This window comes from Salmo trutta, chromosome 32 (assembly GCF_901001165.1).
Source record: "Salmo trutta chromosome 32, fSalTru1.1, whole genome shotgun sequence".
Classification (NCBI taxonomy): Eukaryota; Metazoa; Chordata; class Actinopteri; order Salmoniformes; family Salmonidae; genus Salmo; species Salmo trutta.
The window spans coordinates 19215275-19239904 of NC_042988.1; the positions used below are offsets into that span (position 1 = coordinate 19215275).

The following is a 24630-nucleotide window of genomic DNA, read 5'->3' on the forward strand; positions in this document are numbered from 1 at the left end:
GGTATATGGGGCTTCGGTGACAAAACGGATGGCACTGTGATAGACTGCATCCAATTTGCTGAGTAGAGTGTTGGAGGCTATTTTGTAAATGACATCGCCGAAGTCGAGGATCGGTAGGATAGTCAGTTTTACGAGGGTATGTTCGGCAGCGTGAGTGAAGGAGGCTTTGTTGCGAAATAGGAAGCTAACTCTAGATTTAATTTTGGATTGGAGATGTTTAATATGAGTCTGGAAGGAGAGTTTACAGTCTAGCCAGACACCTAGGTATTTGTAGTTGTCCACATATTCTAAGTCAGAACCGTCCAGAGTAGTGATGCTAGTCTGCGGGCGGGTGTGGGCAGGGATCGGTTGAAAAGCATGCATTTAGTTTCACTAGTGTTTAAGAGCAGTTGGAAGCCACGGAAGGAGTGTTGTATGCCATTGAAACTTGTTTGGAGGTTTGTTAATATAGTGTCCAAAGAAGGGCCAGATGTATACAGAATGTTGTCGTCTGCGTAGAGGTGGATCAGGGAATCACCCGCAGCAAGAGCGACATCATTGATACAGTGGGGGAAAAAAGTATTTGATCCCCTGCTGATTTTGTATGTTTGCCCACTGACAAAGAAATGATCAGTCTATCATTTTAATGTTAGGTTTATTTGAACAGTGAGAGACAGAATAACAACAAAAATATCGAGAAAAACGCATGTCAAAAATGTTATATATTGATTTGCATTTTAATGAGGGAAATACGTTTTTGACCCCCTCTCAATCAGAAAGATTTCTGGCTCCCAGGTGTCTTTATACAGGTAACGAGCTGAGATTAGGAGCACACTCTTAAAGGGAGTGCTCCTAATCTCAGTTTGTTACCTGTATAAAAGACACCTGTCCACAGAAGCAATCAATCAATCAGATTCCAAACTCTCCACCATGGCCAAGGCCAAAGAACTCTCCAAGGATGTCAGGGACGAGATTGTAGACCTACACAAGGCTGGAATGGCTACAAGACCATCGCCAAGCAGCTTGGTGAAAAGGTGACAACATTTGGTGCGATTATTCGCAAATGGAAGAAACACAAAATAACTGTAAATCTCCCTAGGCCTGGGGCTCCATGCAAGAACTCACCTCGTGGAGTTGCAATGATCATGAGAACGGTGAGGAATCAGCCCAGAACTACACGGGAGGATCTTGTCAATGATCTCAAGGCAGCTGGGACCATAGTCACCAAGAAAACAATTGGTAACACACTACGCCGTGAAGGACTGAAATCCTGCAGTGCCCGCAATGTCCCCCTGCTCAAGATTACATATACATGCCCGTCTGAAGTTTGCAATGAACATCTGAATGATTCGAGGAACTTCCAGATGCTGGAGTGAGTGGTCGTGCTGCACCTCGCTCCGCGGGTAATATTACATTTCATTTCATTACATTACATTGGAACGATTTGATTAGTGTATTGTTAGCTAGCTACATAGTTGTATCTGCTGTCTTTGTATCAAGGATAAAGGTGTAGCTCTGAGGAACTAACAAGGTTAGCTAGCCTGCTGTATTCGTTCGTTCGCGCTGTTTTCGAAACGGCGTCAACACCATAACACCACTGCTAGCTAGCCAACTTTACCAATTAGCAGTACTGTAGAAACTATATACATTACAACGGAACGATTTGACTAGTGTAATGTAAGCTAGCTCCATAGTTGTCTTTGTATCAAGATAAAGGCGTAGTACAGAGTAACTATCGAGGTTAGCTAGCCAGCTACATTTTCTAACATAGTCTACAACGCGCCCACTGCTAGCTAGCTAACCCTACCAGCTAGCTGTATCATTTTTAGTCAATAAGATTTTTGCAACGTAAGCTTAACTTTCTGAACATTCGAGATGTGTAGGCCACTTGTGTAGCTAGCAGGACTGACTTTGTGTTAGCTAGCCAACGTTTAATTACTTCTGCGTTATGAACTAGACACGGACACGAATGATCCATCGGTAGCTTGTTGTTACCAAGTATTGGTGCTAACCGTGTGTTTATAGGATGCTAGCATGCTAGTTAGCTAGTTAGCTACGGCGTCATAGGACACGGTGCACTAGGTGGGTTTTCACGGAAGAATACTGTACCAAGTTATCTAGCGGAATAAACTAAGTTTGAGCCTATTCCTGGAAACATTGAACCACTGTTGTTTACATCAATTTAAATTTCTAGTGGTAGCTAGAAAAGTTATATTTTAGCGTTTTAGTGTTTCAGTGAATTGTTAGTGAGGGAGGCCCTGCTCTCTCGCTTCCCCAGTTGTTTAGTTAATTTTCATGCCAATCTCCTTTGCATTAGCGTAGCCTCTCCTGTAGCATATCAACTATGTGTCGGTCTATCCCTGTTCTCTCCTCTCTGCACAGGCCATACAAATGCTTCACATCGCGTGGCCGCTGCCACTCTAACCTGGTGGTCCCAGCGCGCACGACCCACGTGTAGTTCCAGGTCTCCGGCAGCCTCTGGAACTGCCGGTCTGCGGCCAACAAGGCAGAGTTCATCTCAGCCTATGCTACCCTCCAGTCCCTCGACTTCTTGGCGCTGACGGAAACATGGATTACCACAGAAAACACTGCTACTCCTACTGCTCTCTCCTCGTCCGACCACGTGTTCTCGCACACCCCGAGAGCATCTGGTCAGCGGGGTAGTGGCACTGGAATCCTCATCTCTCCCAAGTGGACATTCTCTCTTTCTCCCCTGACCCATCTGTCTATCTCCTCATTTGAATTCCATGCTGTCACAATCACTAGCCCATTCAAGCTTAACATCCTTACCATTTATCGCCCTCCAGGTTCCCTTGGAGAGTTCATCAATGAGCTTGACGCCTTGATAAGTTCCTTTCCTGAGGATGGCTCACCCCTCACAGTTCTGGGTGACTTTAACCTCCCTACGTCTACCTTTGACTAATTTCTCTCTGCCTCCTTCTTTCCACTCCTCTCCTCTTTTGACCTCACCCTCTCACCATCCCCCCTACTCACAAGGCAGGCAATACGCTTGACCTCATCTTCACTAGATGCTGTTCTTCTACTAATCTCACTGCAACTCCCCTCCAAGTCTCCGACCTTGTATCCTTTTCCCTCTCGCTCTCCTCCAACACTACTCACTCTGCCCCTACTCAGATGGTATTGCGCCGTCGCAACCTTCGCTCTCTCTCTCCTGCTACTCTCTCCTCTTCCACCCTATCATCTCTTCCCTCTGCTCAATCCTTCTCCAACCAATCTCCTGATTCTGCCTCCTCAACCCTCCTCTCCTCCCTTTCTGCATCCTTTGACTCTCTATGTCCCCTATCCTCCCGACCGGCTCGGTCCTCCCCTCCTGCTCCATGGCTTGACGACTCATTGCGAGCTCACAGAACAGGGCTCCGGGCAGCCGAGGAAATGGAGGAAAATTAGCCTCCCTGCGGACCTGGCATCTTTTCACTCCCTCCTCTCTACATTTTCCTCCTCTGTTTCTGCTGCTAAAGCCACTTTCTACCACTCTAACTTCCAAGCATCTGCCTCTAACCCTAGGAAGCTCTTTGCCACCTTCTCCTCCCTCCTGAATCCTCCTCCCCCCTCCCCCTGCTCCCTCTCTGCGGATGACTTCGTCAACCATTTTGAAAAGAAGGTTGACGACATCCGATCCTCGTTTGTTAACCTGTTGGGGATAGGGGGCAGTATTTGCACGGCCGGATAAAAAACGTACCCGATTTAATCTGGTTACTACTCCTGCCCAGTAACTAGAATATGCATATAATTGTTGGCTTTGGATAGAAAACACCCTAAAGTTTCTAAAACTGTTTGAATGGTGTCTGTGAGTGTAACAGAACTCATATGGCAGGCAAAAACCTGAGAAGATTCCTTACAGGAAGTGGCCTTTCTGACCATTTCTTGCCCTCCTTGATCATCTCTAACAAAAACAGAGGATCTCTGGCATGACGTGACACTTCCTACGGCTCCCATAGGCTCTCAGAACCCGGGAAAAAGCTGAATGACGTAATTCCAGGCCCAGGCTGAAACACACTAGCGCTTTTGGCAAGTGCTCTATCAGAGGGCCATCAGACTGAGGCTCGTGCATGAGGGGATTCCATGCTTATACTTTCGCTCTTTTTGTAATAAAAAACGATTACCCGGTCGGAATATTATCGCTTTTTAACGAGAAAAATGGCATAAAAATTTATTTTAAACAGCGGTTGACATGCTTCGAAGTACGGTAATGGAATATTTAGAATTTTTTGTCACGAAATGCGTCGTGCTCGTCACCCTTATTTACCCTTTCGGATAGTGTCTTGAACGCACGAACAAAACGCCGCTATTTGGATATAACAATGGATTATTTGGGACCAAACCAACATTTGTTATTGAAGTAGAAGTCCTGGGAGTGCATTCTGACGAAGAACAGCAAAGGTAATAACATTTTTCTTATAGTAAATCTGACTTTGGTGAGTGCTAAACTTGCTGGGTGTCTAAATAGCTAGCCCTGTGATGCCGGGCTATCTACTTAGAATATTGCAAAATGTGCTTTCCCCCGAAAAGCTATTTTAAAATCAGACATATCGAGTGCATAGAGGAGTTCTGTATCTATAATTCTTAAAATAATTGTTATGTTTTTTGTGAACGTTTATCGTGAGTAATTTAGTAAATTCACCGGAAGTGTTCGGTGGGAATGCTAGTCACATGCTAGTCACCTGCTAATGTAAAAAGCTGTTTTTTGATATAAATATGAACTTGATTGAACAGACATGCATGTATTGTATAACATAATGTCCTAAGATTGTCATCTGATGAAGATCATCAAAGGTTAGTGCTGCATTTAGCTGTGGTTTGGGTTTATGTGACATTATATGCTAGCTTGAAAAATGGGTGTCTGATTATTTATGGCTGGGTACTCTGCTGACATAATCTAATGTTTTGCTTTCTTGTAAAGCCTTTTTTAAATCGGACAGTGTGGTTAGATTAACGAGAGTCTTGTCTTTAAAATTGTGTAAAATAGTCATATGTTTGAGAAATTGAAGTAATAGCATTTCTAAGGTATTTGAATAACGCGCCACGGGATTCAACTGGCTGTTGAGTAGGTGGGACGCAAGCGTCCCACCTAGCCCAGAGAGGTTTAGTCAAACGACACCGCTGGTCCTGCTCACATTGCCCTACCCTATGCCTTGACCTCTTTCTCCCCTCTCTCTCCAGATGAAATCTTACGTCTTGTGATGGCCGGCCGCCCAACAACCTGCCCACTTGACCCTATCCCCTCCTCTCTTCTCCAGACCATTTCCGGGGACCTTCTCCCTTACCTCACCTCGCTCATCAACTCATCCTTGACCGCTGGCTATGTCCCTTCCGTCTTCAAGACAGCGAGAGTTGTACCCCTTCTCAAAAAACCTACACTCGATCCCTCCGATGTCAACAACTACAGACCAGTATCCCTTCTTTCTTTTCTCTCAAACTCTTGAACGTGCCGTCCTTGGCCAGCTCTCCTGCTATCTCTCTCAGAATGACCTTCTCGATCCAAATCAGTCAGGTTTCAAGGCTGGTCATTCAACTGAGACTGCTCTTCTCTGTGTCACGGAGGCTCTCCGCACTGCTAAAGCTAACTCTCTCTCCTCTGCTCTCATCCTTCTAGACCTATCTGCTGCCTTTGATACTGTGAACCATCAGATCCTCCTCTCCACCCTCTCCGAGTTGGGTATCTCCGGCGCGGCTCCCTCTTGGATTGCGTCCTATCTGACAGGTCGCTCCTACCAGGTGGCGTGGCGTGAATCCGTCTCCGCACCACGTGCTCTCACCACTGGTTTCCCCCAGGGCTCAGTTCTAGGCCCTCTCCTATTCTCGCTATACACCAAGTCACTTGGCTCTGTCATATCCTCACATGGTCTCTTGTATCATTGCTACGCAGACGACACACAATGAATCTTCTCCTTTCCCCCTTCTGATAACCAGGTGGCGAATCGCACCTCTGCATGTCTGGCAGACATATCAGTGTGGATGACGGATCACCACCTCAAGCTGAACCTCGGCAAGACGGAGCTGCTCTTCCTCCGGGGAAGGACTGCCCTTTCCATGATCTCGCCATCACGGTGGACAACTCCATTGTGTCCTCCTCCCAGAGTGCTAAGAGCCTCGGCGTGACCCTGGACAACACCCTGTCGTTCTCCGCTGACATCAAGGTGGTGACCCGATCCTGTAGGTTCATGCTATACAACATTCGCAGAGTACGGCCCTGCCTTACACAGGAAGTGGCACAGGTCCTAATCCAGGCACTTGTCATCTCCCGTCTGGATTACTGCAACTCCCTGTTGGCGGGGCTCCCTGCCTGTGCCATTAAACCCCTACAACTCATCCAGAACGCCGCAGCCCATCTGGTGTTCAACCTTCCCAAGTTCTCTCACGTCACCCCGCTCCTCCGCACACTCCACTGGCTTCCAGTTGAAGCTCGCATCTGCTACAAGACCATGGTGCTTGCCTACGGAGCTGTGAGGGGAACGGCACCTCCGTACCTTCAGGCTCTGATCAGGCCCTACACCCAAACAAGGGCACTGCGTTCATCCACCTCTGACCTGCTGGCCCCCCTACCTCTGTGGAAGCACAGCTCAGCTCAGCCCAGTCAAAACTGTTCGCTGCCCTGGCACCCCAATGGTGGAACAAGCTCCCTCACGATGCCAGGACAGCGGAGTCAATCACCACCTTCCGTAGACACCTGAAACCCCACCTCTTTAAGGAATACCTGGGATAGGATATAGTAATCCTTCTAAGCCCCCCCCCCAAAAAAAAGATATAGATGTACTATTGTAAAGTGGTTGTTCCACTGGATATCATAAGGTGAATGCACCAATTTGTAAGTTGCTCTGGATAAGAGCGTCTGCTAAATGACGTAAATGTAAACGTAAATGTAATTCAGAGGACAACTGGGTGAAAGTGTTGTGGTCAGATGAGACCAAAATGGAGCTCTTTGGCATCAACTCAACTTGCCGTTTTTGGAGGAGGAGGAATGCTGCCTATGACCCCAAGAACACCATCCCCACCGTCAAACATGGAGGTGGAAACATTATGCATTGGGGGTGTTTTTCTGCTAAGGGGACAGGACACCTTAACCGCATCATTTGACGGGGCCATGTACTGTCAAATCTTGGGTGAGAACCTCCTTCCCTCAGCAAGGGCATTGAAAATGGGTCGTGGATGGGTATTCCAGCATGACAATGACCCAAAACACACGGCCAAGGCAACAAAGGAGTGGCTCAAGAAGAAGCACATTAAGGTCCTGGAGTGGCCTAGCCAGTCTCCAGACCTTAATCCCATAGAAAATCTGTGGAGGGAGCTGAAGGTTCGAGTTGCCAAACATCAGCCTCGAAACATTAATGACTTGGAGAAGATCTGCAAAGAGGAGTGGGACAAAATCCCTCCTGAGATGTGTCCAAACCTGGTGGCCAACTACAAGAAACGTCTGACCTCTGTGATTGCCAACAAGGGTTTTGCCACCAAGTACTAAGTCATGTTTTGCAGAGGGGTCAAATATTTATTTCCCTCATTAAAATGCAAATCATTTTATAACATTTTTGACATGCGTTTTTATGGATTTTTTGTTGTTGTTATTCTGTCTCTCACTGTTCATATAAACCTACCATTAAAATGATAGACTAATCATTTCTTTGTAAGTGGGCAAATGTACAAAATCAGCAGGGGATCAAATACTCCCCCCCCCCCCCCCCCCCCACTGTATATACAGAGAAAAGAGTCGGCCCGAGAATTGAACCCTGTGGTACCCCCATAGAGACTGCCAGAGGTCCGGACAACAGGCCCTCCGATTTGACACACTGAACTCTGTCTGAAAAGTAGTTGGTGAACCAGGCGAGGCAGTCATTTGAGAAGCCAAGGCTGTTGAGTCTGCTGATAAGAATACGGTGATTGACAGAGTCGAAAGCCTTGGCCAGGTCGATGAAGATGGCTGCACAGTACTGACTTTTATCGATGGCGGTTATGATATCGTTTAGGACCTTGAGCGTGACTGAGGTGCATCCGTGACCAGCTCGGAAATCGGATTGCACACCAGAGAAGGTACGGTGGGATTCGAAATGGTCGTGATCTGTTTGTTAACTTGGGTTTCAAAGACTTTAGAAAGGCAGGGCAGGATGATATAGGTCTATAACAGTTTGGGTCTAGAGTGTCACCCCCTTTGAAGAGGGGGATGACCACAGCAGCTTTCTAATCTTTTGGGATCTCGGACGATACGAAAGAGAGGTTGAACAGACCGGTAATAGGGTTCGTAACAATGGTGGCGAATCATTTTAGAGAGGGTCCAGATTGTCTAGCCCAGCTTATTTGTAGGGGTCCAGGTTTTGCAGCTCTTTCAGAACATCTGCTATCTGGATTTGGGTGAAGGAGAAGCTGGGGAGGCTTGGGCAAGTAGCTGCGGGGGGTGCGGAGCTGTTGGCCGGGGTTGGGATAGCCAGGAGGAAAGCATGGCCAGTGGTAGAGAAATGCTTATTGAAATTCTCGATTATCGTGGATTTATCGTGGTGAGAGTGTGCAGTGGGCAGCTGGGAGGAAGTGCTCTTATTCTCCATGGACTTTACAGTGTCCCAAAACTTTTTGGAGTTAGAGCTACAGGGTGCAAATTTCTGTTTGAAAAAGCTAGCCTTTGCTTTCCTAACTGACTGCGTGTATTGGTTCCTGACTTCCCTGAAAAGTTACATATCGCGGGGACTATTCGATGCTAGTGCAGTCCGCCACAGGATGTTTTTGTGCTGGCCGAGGGCAGTCAGGTCTGAAGTGAACCAAGGGTTGTATCTGTTCGTAGTTCTAAATTTTTTTGAAAGGGGCATGCTTTTTAAGATGGTAGTGGTATAGATGGTATAGTAAGATGGTATAGTAATTCTAGGTGTAAAATAGTAAATATTGGCTACTTTTCAGAAAGTATTAAACTGTCAAGAGGAGTAAAACAAGGTTGTACACTATTGGCATATCTATTTATTACGGCCATCAAAATGGTATCTATTAAAATCTGATCCAACAATAATATCAAGGGCCTAGAAATCCAGGGCTTAAAAACAAAGGTGTCATTGTACGCTGATGATTCATGTTTTCTTTTAAATCCACACTTTGGATCCTTCCACAGCATCATAGATTATCTAGATCAGTGGTCATCAGCCTTTTCTGAGTCAAGATCACTTTCGCAGTCAAAAAGCAAGCTAAGATCTACTGCTCAGATTTTTTTTTTTACATTAACCTCACACAAACAGTTTTGTAGGAATGAGGTTTGGGCAGTAGGCCTAATACATTATCACAGCATATTGGCTACACGATTGGCCTGCCAATATTGTTAATCAGACCATATTATATTTCAAAACTTGAGCTTTGATAACAAAATAGATCAGTTGGTTTAGCACTTGTGAGGCATTGTGGAGCATGAATTGAAATAATTCGCTTTTTTATTTTACTGGACTGATGGTACCTGCATCTGATGGTCAAGGAGGTCAAATCACAACGTCAGTGATCTTCAGGTTGAAAAGTTGGAGCTCTAGTAAGATGCTGAGTTTCCGACTTGGAATTCCAAGTTGGCTGACCGTTCAAAACGATCCTTCCTTTCGTCCGGTGAGACTGACCAGAGAGAGGGGGCACCATGTTCCACCTGATGGCGAAACTCGAGTCGCACCGCATGTGCCTCATGCACAAATTCATGTTGTTCCTATGACCAGAGAAAGTTAAATATTCCTTCATTTTAAAATCGACACGATGAGCTGCTAATAATAATAAAACGCAGGGCTATCGATGCTTGGCTACTCATTCATTGCAGCTGGAGCCCGAGGGGAAGTACGGAGAAGCGCGTTTTGTAATTGTGTTGAATAAAAACAACAACAGTGCTGAATATAAACTTAAACATGAACTCACTCATAAAAATAGCAGCTCTTTGCTGTATTCGTTGACAGTCTCTCTATGGTCATGGTTTTAAAAGTTATTAAATCTTACGTAGGTTAGTAGCCTTTAAACTTGGCTGTGGCCAGGGTCATGGAAGCTCTATAGCCACGGTGATTTGAGCTATCCGATTGGGCAGCGCTGTAGGTGCACTTGATTTAGTCACAGATGTGCCGGTCCGCCGGGTAGGCGGAGTTTGTCTCATGGGAACACTTTGCTTACCTGGTGCGCAGGACTTTTGAATCAAGTGCACCTACCAACAACAGCTCAACACAATTTTAAAAAAGGAGCGCAAGCCTTTATCGTTCGTTGGCTTTTCCACAGAAATATTTGGTGATAAACTAGGAATGTCTTGAAGATCAACCAGTGATCAACTGGTCGGCGACCACTGATCTGTCAACTGTGGGACCTTATATAGACAGGTGTGTGCCTTTCCAAATCATGTCCAATCAATTGAATTTACCACAGGTGGACTCCATTCAAGTTGTAGAAACATCTCAAGGATGATCAATGCAAACAGGATGCACCTGAGCTCAATTTTGAGTCTCATAGCAAAGGGTCTGAATACTTATGTAAAAAAGGTTTTTTGATTTTAATACATTTGCAAAAATTTCTAAAAACCTGTTTTCGATTTGTCATTATGGGGTATTGTATGTAGATTGCTGAGGATTTTTAAAAAATGTAATCCATTTTAGAATAAAGCTATAACGTAACTTAATGTGGAAAAACACCAGCCTCATCGTCAACAGCGAAGAGGCGACTCCGGGATGCTGGCCTTCTAGGCAGAGTTCCTCTGTCCAGTGTCTGTGTTATTTTGCCCATCTTAATCTTTTCTTTTTATTTGCCAGTCTGAGATATGGCTTTTTCTTTGCAACTCTGCCTAGAAGGCCAGCATCCTGGAGTCGCCTCTTCACTGTTGGCGTTGAGACTGGTGTTTTGTGGGTACTATTTAATGAAGCTGCCAGTTGAGGACTTGTGAGGTGTCTGTTTCTCAAACTAGACACTCTAATGTACTTGTCCTCTTGCTCAGTTGTGTACCGAGGCCTCCCACTCCTCTTTCTATTCTGGTTTGTGCCAGTTTGCGCTGTTCTGCGCAGGGAGTAGTACACAGCGTTGTACAAGATCTTCAGTCTCTTGGCAATTTCTTGCATGGAATAGCCTTCATTTCTCAGAACAAGAATAGACTGACGAGTTTCAGAAGAATGTTCTTTGTTTCGGGCCATTTTGAGCCTGTAATCAAACCCACAAATGCTGATGCTCCAGATACTCAACTAGTCTATCGAAGGCCAGTTTTATTGCTTCTTCAATCAGAACAACAGTTTTCAGCTGCGCTAACATAATTGCAAAAGGGTTTTCTAATGAACAATTAGCCTTTTAAAATGATAAACTTGGATTAGCTAACACAACGTGCCGTTGGAACACAGGAGTGATGGTTGCTGATAATGGGCCTCTGTACACCTACGTAGATATTCCATAATAAAATCAGCCATTTCCAGCTACAATAGTCATTTACAACATTAACAATGTCTACACTGTATTTCTGATCAATTTGATGTTATTTTAATGGACAAAAAAATGTGCTTTTCTTTCAAAAACATGGACATTTCTAAGTGACCCCAAACGTTTTAGTGTATATATTTGCAAAAAATATATATGGGGGATTGGAAATTATGCAGACAATTACATTGATGGAAGCCACAATCTATCTGCAATATTAAAGCTGATCTACCCCACCCCCACCCCTCCCAGCCTCTGAGCAGCAGGGAGACGCAGGAGAGAAAACATCTTCTCTGGGTTAAATTGCCATCATCTGCGTGGTAATTAGAATGCTCGCTAATGAGCAAAGACTCCCGTCAGCTCCGAGACGAGAGGTGTTAATTGGGAGGCGAGACATGGAGGGTGAGGAGGGGTGAGGAAGGGTGAGGAGAGCAAAGTCAGCTGACAGGGCATGGGACACCTGAAACTTTTCTGTCTGTCAGTTGGATCATGTGCATGAGATCTCACTTCCACTTGGCCTGATGGAACTGTACTGAACAAGCAGTTCTAGAGCTCACTGATAGAGCTGGCATCTAACCTCATTTCTAAAGGCTAACTGTTAAGAGACGCTAATCTTAGATGACATCTTACTTACACGATCCCTTATTACTTTGATGTCGCTAAAGTAAGGGTATAGATAAGAAATTACATGGTAATGTTAACTTATCCAGGTTTCCCCAACTGGCAAGCCTGTGTGAATTTGGCCCATTTTCTGACAAAAGAAAAGTAGGTTTTTTAAATTAAATGTGTATTATTTATCATTTTCATTGTTGGACATAAAATACTGTACAAACACCAGGAAATCAGCTCCAAGTGATTTTAATTTCGGAAATCTGTTCCAAGTATTCCCAAGCATAACAGAGAGACACGTGATCGTATACAAATGTAAGTAAGGTTTGAAATTATTATGTTTTAGTCAAATATTAATTCTGTTTGGGCTTCTTGCAGTTCATTTGCAGTATACAAATTATTTGAAAATATGTTCCAACCCCACGACCATCCACTCAAGAAAGAAACATTGCCCATGGCTGAATCTAGTTGACGATCCCTGCTCTAGTCTATTTTAAACACAGACAGAGGAGTCCCAAAACTCTCGCTTCTCTTCCATTAGGGCTACCTGTCATCCCCATTACCCTTTCCTGATATGAAGAGACTGGATGGGCAGACGTGTAATGGTATGAGCCTATTTGCTAGCAAAACCAAGGACTGCTAGTGTGAATTCCTCAGGTTCCTGTTAGATTCAGCCTCTCCTCAATGAGACACACATAATGGGCACTAACCAGATCGTTTCCATCTGTTCTGTCCTTTCAGATAACTGTTGGAGTAGAAGAGGATGATTTGCCACGGTAGAGTATTGGGATTCCCCCCAGATTCAGTATTTCTCTCATAGGCCTACAATACAGTATATGCTGGAAAAGTATTCTCTGGTGAGCAGGTTTGGTAGGCCAACTGGTAGTCCATTAAGGCTGAAGTGAGAGGGCAGATTAAGCAGAGGATCCATATCTTTATCTAGGCAGAGATTTTGATGGGGGGATTAATAAAGGACTCTTGGGGATGAAGCGTCAGATCTCACTACATCTCTGCATGACAATGTAGACACACACACTCATCAACTGTCAGATAGAATCTACTATAAGACATGTTATCTCAGGTCACCCCGCTCCTCCACACACGCCACTGGCTTCCAGTCGAAGCTCGCATTCCCTACAAGACCATGGTGCTTACCTACGGACCAGCAAGAGGAACTACCCCTCCCTACCTTCAGGCTGTGCTCAAACCCTACACCCCAATCCAAGCACTTCTGCCACCTCAGGTCTCTTGGCCCTCCCACCCCTACGGGGGGCAGCTCCCACTCAGCCCAGTCTAAGCTCTTCTCTGTCCTGGAACCCAATGGTGGAACCAGCTTCCCCATGAAGCTAGGACAGCAGAGTCCCTGCACATCTTTTGAAAACATTCGAAACCCTACCTCTTCAAACATTTTCTTAAATAATCATCCTCCTCACCTCGACCCTGCCCCACCTCCCCCCCACAAAAACAACATAAACAGCACTTGACCCCGCCTTTCTAGCTCTGACTCTACTGATAGCTACGTTATTGAGGAAAGTGTTAATTTTTATGCTTGTGATATGTGATTGTCCCACCTATCTATCTTAAGATGAATGCACTAACTGTAAGTTGCCAAATGACTAAAATGTAAAATGTAATTAAGCCTCAGACCTACTTCTAAGATTCCCTACAAATGAACCAAACTCAAGTGTGTGTGCACGTGCTTGCTTGCATGTGTGTGACTATCTGCGTGTGGAGCGGGGGCCACAGTAACTGTAAATGCAGCAACAGCCTTGGGGTACTGCGTGTGGAGCGGGGGCCACAGTAACTGTAAATGCAGCAACAGCCTTGGGGTACTGCGTGTGGAGCGGGGGCCACAGTAACTGCAAATGCAGCAACAGCCTTGGGGTACTGCGTGTGGAGCGGGGGCCACAGTAACTGCAAATGCAGCAACAGCCTTGGGGTACTGCGTGTGGAGCGGGGGCCACAGTAACTGCAAATGCAGCAACAGCCTTGGGGTAAAAGCCCACAGTATCCTACTGGATGGAATGCATTAATATATAAATAAATGCAGCTGTCTTTTTAAAGTTCACTTGTTTTTCTGGAATAATTCAGTTGACACACACACACACACACACACACACACACACACACACACACACACACACACACACACACACACACACACACACACACAGTGTTTTTGAGATGACATTGAATCAAAAGCCAGCATCCGAATGACGTCACTCCAGCTGAATGTAAACTCCATGGGGTCTGGCTCCCTGCAGGGATTCAGCTCTGCTTCTGTGTAAAGCAGAGTTTCCCAACCCTGGTACTCCAGTACCCCCAATAGTACACATTTTTATTGCAACCCTGGACAAGCATACTTGATTCAACTTGTCAACTAATCATCAAGCCCTAGATTAATTGAATGAAATGCAAAAACAGCAAAATGTGTACTGTTGGAGTTGGAAAACACTGGGGTAGAGCATACTGTCATCTTGAGTGGCGCAGTGGTCTAAGGCACTGCACCTTAGTGCTAGAGGCGTTACTACAGACCCTGGTTCGATCCCGGGCTGTATCACAACTGGCCATCATCAGGAATCCCATAGGGCAGTGCACAATTGGCCCAGTGTCATTTGAGTTAGGGGAAGTTTTGGCCGGGGTAGGCCGTCATTGTAAAATAAGAATTTGTTCTTAACTGACTTGCCTAGCTAAATAAAAATAAATGACCTCAGCATGATAACATGGAGGTTCCTATCATTACCTCAGTGTGATAACACTGGTGTAGATGTAACAGTGTAGGTTCCGTCCCTCTCTTCGCCCCAACCCGGGCTCGAACCAGGGACCCTTGCACACATCAACAACTGACACCCACCGAAGCATCGTTACCCATCGCGCCACAAAAGCTGCGGCCCTTGCAACGCAAGGGGAAACCCTACTTCAAGTCTCAGAGCAAGTGACGTCACTGATTGAAATGCTATTAGCGCGCACCACCGCTAACTAACTAGCCATTTCACATCAGTTACACTCACCCCCCCTTTGACCTCCTCCTTTCCCACAGCAACCAATGATCCAGGTCAACAGCATCAATGTAACAGTGTAGGTTCCGTCCCTCTCTTCACCCCAACCCGGGCTTGAACCAGGGACCCTTGCACACATCAACAACTGACACCCACCGAAGCATTGTTACCCATCGCGCCACAAGAGCCACGGCCCTTGCAACGCAAGGGGAAACCCTACTTCAAGTCTCAGAGCGAGTGACGTCACTGATTGAAATGCTATTAACTCGCACCACCGCTAACTAACTAGCCATTTCACATCGGTTACATAGAGGTTCCTGTCATTACCTCAGTGTGATAACACTGGTGTAGAGGTTCCTGTCATTACCTCAGCGTGATAATACTGGTGTAAAGGATCCTGTCATTACCTCAGCGTGATAATACTGGTGTAAAGGATCCTGTCATTACCTCAGCGTGATAACACTGGTGTAGAGGATCCTGTCATTACCTCAGCGTGATAACACTGATGTAGAGGATCCTGTCATTACCTCAGCATGATAACACTGGTGTAAAGGATCCTGTCATTATCTCAGCGTGATAATACTGGTGTAAAGGATCCTGTCATTACCTCAGCGTGATAATACTGGTGTAAAGGATCCTGTCATTACCTCAGCATGATAACACTGGTGTAGAGGATCCTGTCATTACCTCAGCGTGATAACACTGATGTAGAGGATCCTGTCATTACCTCAGCATGATAACACTGGTGTAAAGGATCCTGTCAATACCTCAGCGTGATAACACTGGTGTAAAGGATCCTGTCATTACCTCAGCATGATAACACTGGTGTAAAGGATCCTGTCATTACCTCAGCATGATAACACTGGTGTAAAGGATCCTGTCATTACCTCAGCATGATAACACTGATGTAGAGGATCCTGTCATTATCTCAGCATGATAACACTGGTGTAAAGGATCCTGTCATTACCTCAGCATGATAACACTGATGTAGAGGATCCTGTCATTACCTCAGCGTGATAACACTGGTGTAAAGGATCCTGTCATTACCTCAGCATGATAACACTGGTGTAAAGGATCCTGTCATTACCTCAGCATGATAACACTGGTGTAAAGGATCCTGTCATTACCTCAGCATGATAACACTGGTGTAGAGGATCCTGTCATTACCTCAGCATGATAACACTAGTGTAAAGGATCCTGTCATTACCTCAGCATGATAACACTGGTGTAAAGGATCCTGTCATTACCTCAGCATGATAACACTGATGTAGAGGATCCTGTCATTATCTTAGCATGATAACACTGGTGTAAAGGATCCTGTCATTACCTCAGCATGATAACACTGATGTAGAGGATCCTGTCATTACCTCAGTGTGATAACACTGGTGTAAAGGATCCTGTCATTACCTCAGCATGATAACACTGGTGTAAAGGATCCTGTCATTATCTCAGCGTGATAACACTGGTGTAAAGGATCCTGTCATTATCTCAGCATGATAACACTGGTGTAAAGGATCCTGTCATTATCTCAGCATGATAACACTGATGTAGAAGGTTCCTGTCATTACCTCAGCATGATAACACTGGTGTAAAGGATCCTGTCATTACCTCAGCGTGATAACACTGATGTAGAGGATCCTGTCATTACCTCAGCATGATAACACTGGTGTAGAGGATCCTGTCATTACCTCAGCATGATAACACTGGTGTAAAGGATCCTGTCATTATCTCAGCGTGATAACACTGGTGTAAAGGATCCTGTCATTATCTCAGCATGATAACACTGATGTAGAAGGTTCCTGTCATTACCTCAGCATGATAACACTGGTGTAAAGGATCCTGTCATTATCTCAGCGTGATAACACTGGTGTAAAGGATCCTGTCATTACCTCAGCATGATAATACTGGTGTAAAGGATCCTGTCATTACCTCAGCATGATAACACTGGTGTAAAGGATCCTGTCATTACCTCAGCATGATAACACTGATGTAGAGGATCCTGTCATTACCTCAGCATGATAACACTGATGTAAAGGATCCTGTCATTATCTCAGCATGATAACACTGGTGTAAAGGATCCTGTCATTATCTCAGCGTGATAACACTGATGTAGAGGATCCTGTCATTACCTCAGCATGATAACACTGGTGTAAAGGATCCTGTCATTACCTCAGCATGATAACACTGGTGTAGAGGTTCCTGTCATTATCTCAGCATGATAACACTGATGTAAAGGATCCTGTCATTACCTCAGCGTGATAACACTGGTGTAAAGGATCCTGTCATTATCTCAGCGTGATAACACTGGTGTAAAGGATCCTGTCATTACCTCAGCATGATAACACTGGTGTAAAGGATCCTGTCATTACCTCAGCGTGATAACACTGATGTAGAGGATCCTGTCATTACCTCAGCATGATAACACTGGTGTAAAGGATCCTGTCATTACCTCAGCATGATAACACTGGTGTAGAGGATCCTGTCATTATCTCAGCGTGATAACACTGGTGTAAAGGATCCTGTCATTATCTCAGCGTGATAACACTGGTGTAAAGGATCCTGTCATTACCTCAGCATGATAACACTGGTGTAGAGGATTGTGTCATTATCTCAGCGTGATAACACTGGTGTAGAGGATCCTGTCATTACCTCAGCATGATAACACTGATGTAGAGGATTGTGTCATTACCTCAGCGTGATAACACTGGTGTAGAGGATCCTGTCATTACCTCAGCGTGATAACACTGATGTAGAGGATCCTGTCATTACCTCAGCGTGATAACACTGGTGTAGAGGATCCTGTCATTACCTCAGCGTGATAACACTGGTGTAGAGGATCCTGTCATTATCTCAGCGTGATATCAACTGCTGCCCATTCATCATCCACCCTCACATTTTTTTCACACTTTTTCCTAGATCACTCACAACCCCTTTCTAGTAGAGCCCACTGGATGCTGACACTACATCATCACGATGTCATTTCTACAAATACTAGGTCTAACCACTGGACTGCTGACCACCACAGACACTCGGGACAAAGTTCCAACACGGTGTTGTACATAAAACAGCTATGAGATCTGTGGCCATATCACTGTACAGGGCCATCATACAGTAGTACTTCATACATAACGCAGCATTCTGAGAAAAGGGGTCAATTATCAACAAGCACCAACTGAAAAGTCACAGACGAGGCGTGAAAGTGGCCAAACAAAGTTCCCTCTTTGGTCTGTGTGGATACTGTTGGCCTATAAACAGGGGAATGTTAGCTAATGCAGAGCTGAGACGTCAAAGGATGACTGACTACTTTAATTAGGAAAGAGGGGACCCCTGGGAAGATGAGTGAGGAGGATAGTGCCAACTACTAGCCCTGGAGGACTGGCACTGATCCAAATACACTGGCTAACAAGCAAAGGTAAAGGACTGACTGGTGCACTGTACTGTAGCTGTTGGGAAAAGGGATCAAATGCCTCTAGACTAGAGTCAACAACAAAATGACAGAGGTACTATAGGCGGGAGGTGTCATGAATATGCCTGCCCACTGGTTACGTGATTGGCCCCTGTCAGTTAAGGTTAGGTCAGGTTTTGTCTGTACTCTGAGGCAGTGAAATGAGGCTTGACCCAGGTCAAATCTTGGTTAATGCACTTTAAAGCTGTTGTGGTCTTTTATTGTGTAGACTGAGGTGGTTTTCAGCTAAGGCCAGTATTGTCTGTTGTCTGAAACAAGGAAGCAGGTTTGGCCTGTGTTGTTCAGTGCCAGGTGCTCCATGTTTTACGCCCACTGAATCTCTCACACTGACAGCTCCACAACTTTGGTACCCTTCCATCCACATTACCATCTCTTTTCTATCCACCATCTCTGTGGTTCTTTGTTTCTCTTTATTGTCTCTCATCTTCTCACATCTCCATTCAATTGACCTTTCTGTCTATTTCTCTGTCTCTTTCAAATAAAACCCACTGACCTTATCACCCTCACAGCCTCTAAAACGTTGCTGTTTCCATGTTCTGTTTTCTCACTCTCTCGCCAATGTTTCTCCGACTCTGTTTGTTTCCATTACATCTTTACGTGGTGTGACTATCTTCACCCAATCTCTATTTATATCTGTCCATACACAGCTTTCTCCACAAGCCTGAGCTCTCCTCCCTGGCTGACCACACACACACACACACACACACACACACACACACACACACACACACACACACACACACACACACACACACACACACACACACACACACACACACACACACACACACACACACACACACACACACCTTTCTGTGACAGGCTCTGAAATGGAAAAAGGGGGCTCCACGTGGCTCGCCAATCTGTTCACCATGTCTGTCATAAAGCAGAGATGCACTGAAGATGCTTTGACTCACCAAATGACAGACAGGATCCAACATTCAGACAAATGATGAATGGTAATATACAGAACCATAGCCCCTCCCCTACGATACACAAACAAACATAGGATCGGGTAATCATACAAAACACATCCAGGTTCTCAAACACACCCCCTTGGAATACCACACATACATGCACTCATGCTCTCACTTCCCACACTGACAAGTTGTCTTCATCGACCAGAGCCCCCCCCCCCCCCCCCCCCCACACACACACACACACAGGATTAACCACATGGTCTTACCGTGAAGCAGGGGATGCCTGTAACCAGTGAGTAGACCAGCAGTGGGGGTATCTTGCTGGTTTCATCCGGGCCGGGGTAGGGCTTGGAGAACGTCTTGTCGTAGCAGAAGAAGCCCTGGATGTGCACGGGGAACGTGTCTGTGTACTCAAAGTAGTACGCCAGGAGAACCGTCCCTGCCATGATCACCAGCTGGAAATAGAACATGATCCCCGCGTTAGGCAAGAAGAGGAGGAGGAGGTGGCGGAGGAGAGGAAGGAGGGAGAGTCAAGTCCCGGTTCCCCTCATCCACGGAGAGAGGCATAGGAGTGATGGGAGCGAGAGAGAGGTCCGGTGAAGATCAATAGAGGGAGAGAGCACCTACTGTAAGCCTGACCAGTGCAGCGGGAGACAGAGAGAGTGGAGAGAGAGAGAGAGAGAGAGAGAGAGAGAGAGAGAGAGAGAAAGCTGGAGGAAGAGAGAGCGAGAGAAGGGAGCTTCTACAGGGGAGAGGAGGAAGATGGAATAAAGACAGAATAAATAGAATTCTACTGCAACATGAAGAGAGAAAACAAAGAATATCAGAGAGCGAAAGAGAGACTGGGAGTGAGGAGGGTGAAAAGAGTGTGAGATAGAAGGAGAGGGGGAACTGCTTGCATTGGTATCGGTGCCGGCGCGCCTGAGTCTACTATGGAGGAGCAGTGGGTGTATTTTTGGATGCTGTGTGTGAAGAGTAGTGTGAATGTGATCATAAGCATCCTCCAAACCAGTTATATGAGCTGACATCCCCTGTGACATGTTTAAAGTCTGATTCCAGGGTTTTTCTTATATAGGCAGATCCATGGATATCAGAGATAATAATACACTACTGAGATATCAACTCAATTGCAAGTCGTCCTACAGTTTAAAAAATATATATGAAAATGGTTTCTCCATGTAATATTTTCCCCTATCTTGAATAGACCAAAATATACTTTTCCATGACTTTTTGTAACAAATGGAATATACACTGTACAGTAGTATGGTGGAATGGAGCTGCATCTGACTTTGTAACTCAAATACACACAATAAATCTTAGCTGTATGGCCTCATTTATCAGGGAAGTGAAGGGACAGTAATAGCCCCTTTCCTTCCACTTAGCTAGGGACATGGTGCTGGGTGAGGGGACATGTTTCAGCTTCACACTCCCTTAGGATATTATCTGTGCTCCATCTCCCTCTGACCATAGACACTGCAGACATCTGCGACACACACACACACACACACACACACACACACACACACACACACACACACACACACACACACACACACACACACACACACACACACACACACACACACTAGGGTACTTAGATATTTATATATTTGTTGTCTTCACTCTCTCTACCCTCCCTTGAGAGAGAGACATGTTAAGCCATGTGCGGTTGTCATGGTGAAGAATATAATTGTAGAGATGAGTTCACAATATTGTGCAATTTCATTTCCTCTCAGCAGGATTTGTGATTGCATAAAGTATGGAGGTATATTGTCCTCATTCAGAATGATTCAAGGGAGATCATTGTAAGAGTAATGAAGAACTAGTGATGACCAGCAGCATCACTGAAAGATACATAAGAGCAAAACATAACCTCATATACTTTATAATTGGCGTTATATTAAATTATACTGTATGTTCTATCCTGACAATGAGTATGCGGAGTAGGTTTATGTTTAAGTAACACATCTGAAATAATGTAGGCTATTACAGATACAACATTATCTTATCAACAATGATACCCAAAGCCCCTGATTTATCACATCCCAAGCCAATGTTATTCTCTCATTGTGTATCTTTATCCCCAACAGCCTGGAGAGAAACAGAGATATTTTGAAGTAGGAGTGAGTCATATCATTTTCCCCTAGCATTATTTTACATATGATCTGGGAGGGATCTGGGTTGGATTTGAATCATTACATTCTGAGAACTGTCCATCTCACAGTAATACATTTTAAAGACATCTGAGAAAATGTATGGCATTGCAGTACATGGTTCAATAAGACACAGTACAGTACAGTAGTGAGGACATTATTCCCATTCAGGTGCCTTCTTGTCCAAATCCAGTTGTGGGTTTGTTGTTTTTTGTGCCAGTCTCACTTTCATCTGACTTGTTGGACCGGTGATGTTCAGACACATTATTTACACCCTGACACCTCCTCAACCTCCCTCTGCTGCTCTCTCTCTGTCTCTCTCTTCCTCCCTCTCTCACACTCAATCACTGTCTACAGTATCTCTCTCTCTGTCTCTCTCTTCCTCCCTCTCTCACACTCAATCACTGTCTACAGTATCTCTCTCTCTGTCTCTCTCTTCCTCCCTCTCTCACACTCAATCACTGTCTACAGTATCTCTCTCTCACACACACCAATGTGCTTGTATCTGACTGGTCCAGCTGTGCTGCTGTCAGAACTCATATCAACAAATCCCTGGTCAGTCATAATTCCTAACCAGTGATTGGATGGTCACAATGTGAAACGTGGCAGTACTGTTTACAATGTGGGCCGGTCCCTTTTAATATCAACCAGTATAAAAACAATCCTTTAAAGGGGCAGAATAGTTAAAAAATATATATTTTTCAAATAAATATCTGATATTTCCACTCTATGAGGTCAAAATAAAACTCTGAAATTGTGAAAATGAAAATGCACTTATTGTGTAAGAGCTGTTTAAAAAACAAATCATGGAATTTCGGCCTGTTCAGTAGGGATGGTGGTTTTTTTGTTTTTCTTTTACAGGAAATGATGGTTCCTCTAGCCTGGAGGAAGAACTTGCCCACTGCAGAGTGACAGGCGCCTCTTCTCCTCTATTCTAAGATCATTAAGTGTTAATTGACGTGGAGCTAGCTGAGGACCACCCGCAGTGCGCAGCGCCCAACACCCAACACCCGTCCAACTAGAAAGCTCTTCCTTTACTCTTAGTCACACACTTCTGGGTCGTGGCCAGGGACTATCTAATGTGATGATGAATGTTAAAACAGTGTGTCCTCTTCATTTCCTTCACGGTAATTTAAGTTATTATGCATGTTTCATAAGACTGAATAGTTTAAAAGCTCTACATTTGAAACTATTCTGTTTCCGAGCCTAAGCAAGTGGACATTCGCTCAGGTATCCTGTCTGTGGTTATACAGTTATACAACCATGTTTTACTGATCAGGTGTTTTGCAGGGAGCTATTGTGCTAGCTAGTCCCACTTTAGTGTGGTTCTAGCGCTGTTATGTGTTGTTTGTGGTGGAATCGTTTCAAAATGACCTGCATCCCTTGCAGAGAGATACTTTCTAGCTTGGGATCTTGCATTGTTAGCACTCAAACACAGGGAGACATAATTGTCATTACCTTCAATGACCACAGTTTGAGTAGCAGTCGTGACACCCACACTGCTGAACACAGTTACCCTGCCGTTCCCCTTTGCAACAAAGGCTGGCATGTCATACACATCCTCACAGCACCAGTATTCAAAATGACACAGACAGGAAGCAATTTTGCCCTTTTCTGAAATGACTGTTCTACCTCCTTGCTTAAGTATGACATTAGGAATTTCACATTGTGTGTATATCTTTTCCTTTCAACATGTCACATTTTATGTCCTGTCTTTCTACATTTCCCTCAAATCTTAACCTTTACCTTCCCCTCGCTCAACCCCCTGATTCACCTCCTAAAACGATCTTTTGCTCTTTCTCCCCGCAGTCTCCCCTCAGGGTTTATTGTTCTCCACGTCTCCTCCACTCGTATTTTCCCAGCTGTTCTCTAACATGGAATGTTTTAACTCTGGTGAATATTTCATAGCTGTACATCTGTGTTTACAAGTTCAGGACAGACCAGAAAGACATAAAGTACTTGAAGACACCATTTAGACTACACCACTAAACTCAGGGAATACTCCATCACTCTCACCCCAAGCTTCCAGATAAAACATTTATCATAATCCTAACTCCACATCCTAATCCTAATCCTTGGGTGTAATCCTAAATCTTTCATTAAAAAAATTATTGTAATCCATGTTCCCTATAATACTGATACAAGAACTCAGATCTCAGATCATGACTGGGTTGGTAAGAGCACGCTGTTGACACTGAATGTAAAAAACATTAGGAACACCTTACTAATGCTGAGTCGCACCTCCTTTTGCCCTCAGAAAGCCTTGATTCGTTGGGGCATGGACGCTACAAGGTGTCGAAAGGGTTCCACAGGGATACTGGCCCATTTTGACACCAAGTTGTGCTTCCCACTGTTGTGTCAAGTTGGCTGGATGTTATTTGGGTGGTGGACCATTCTTGGTACACACGAGAAACGGTTGAGCATGAAAAACCCAGCAAGCACTGCAGTTCTTGACACACTCAAACTGGCACGCCTGGCACCTACTACCATACCCTGTTCAAAGGCACTTAAATATTCTGTCTTGCCCATTCACCCTCTGAATGGAACACATACACAATTCATGTCTCAAGGCTTAAAAATCCTTCTGTAGCCTGTCTCCTACCCTTCAGCTACACTGATTAAAGTGGGTTTAACAAGTGGCATCGATAAGGGATCATAGCTTTCACCTGGATTCACCTGGTCAGTCTACAGTATGTCATGGAAAGAGCAGGTGTTCCTAATGTTCCTAATGTACACTCAGTGTATCTCCCTAAAGAGTACATAATATACTATTCCTGACCTGTGTGCCTGCCATTCATGTGTAAGCAGGCATGTAAACAACCTATGTCATGTATGTTATATGATGTTTTATGAATGTTATGGGGGATTACAGATGTAGGATCTTAATTTGAGCCAGTTTTCTGCAGCAGGAAAATAATCCTGCAGCAACAGAAAATGTGAATCATTATGTGGACATTTTTGTAGGGATTGATGCATTTTTCGTGAGAGAAAATCAATTCTGACATTTCTAAGTGGAAATGACAAACTTTAGAAGCCTTTTTAAAACTCAAATACACTTCGCAAGTTTTAATTTCCTGCTGGGCAGAAAATTCTCAGCAACAAAAGAA

General features: G+C 44.7%; 1 protein-coding gene across 7 annotated transcripts in view; it reads right to left on the reverse strand.

Annotated features, from left to right (window-relative positions):
* plppr2a (phospholipid phosphatase related 2a) overlaps positions 1-24630 on the reverse strand; it is a 74002-nt gene that overhangs the window by 29483 nt on the left and 19889 nt on the right. For 4 of the 7 annotated variants that reach the window (XM_029726800.1, XM_029726798.1, XM_029726802.1 and 1 more), the window contains exon 3: positions 19637-19825. In XM_029726800.1, the coding sequence (XP_029582660.1) occupies positions 19637-19825 (189 nt within the window). Of the gene's footprint in view, positions 1-19636; positions 20053-24630 lie in introns of those variants that run through there. The other 3 variants (XM_029726799.1, XM_029726803.1, XM_029726804.1) reach the window with 3 other exon arrangements.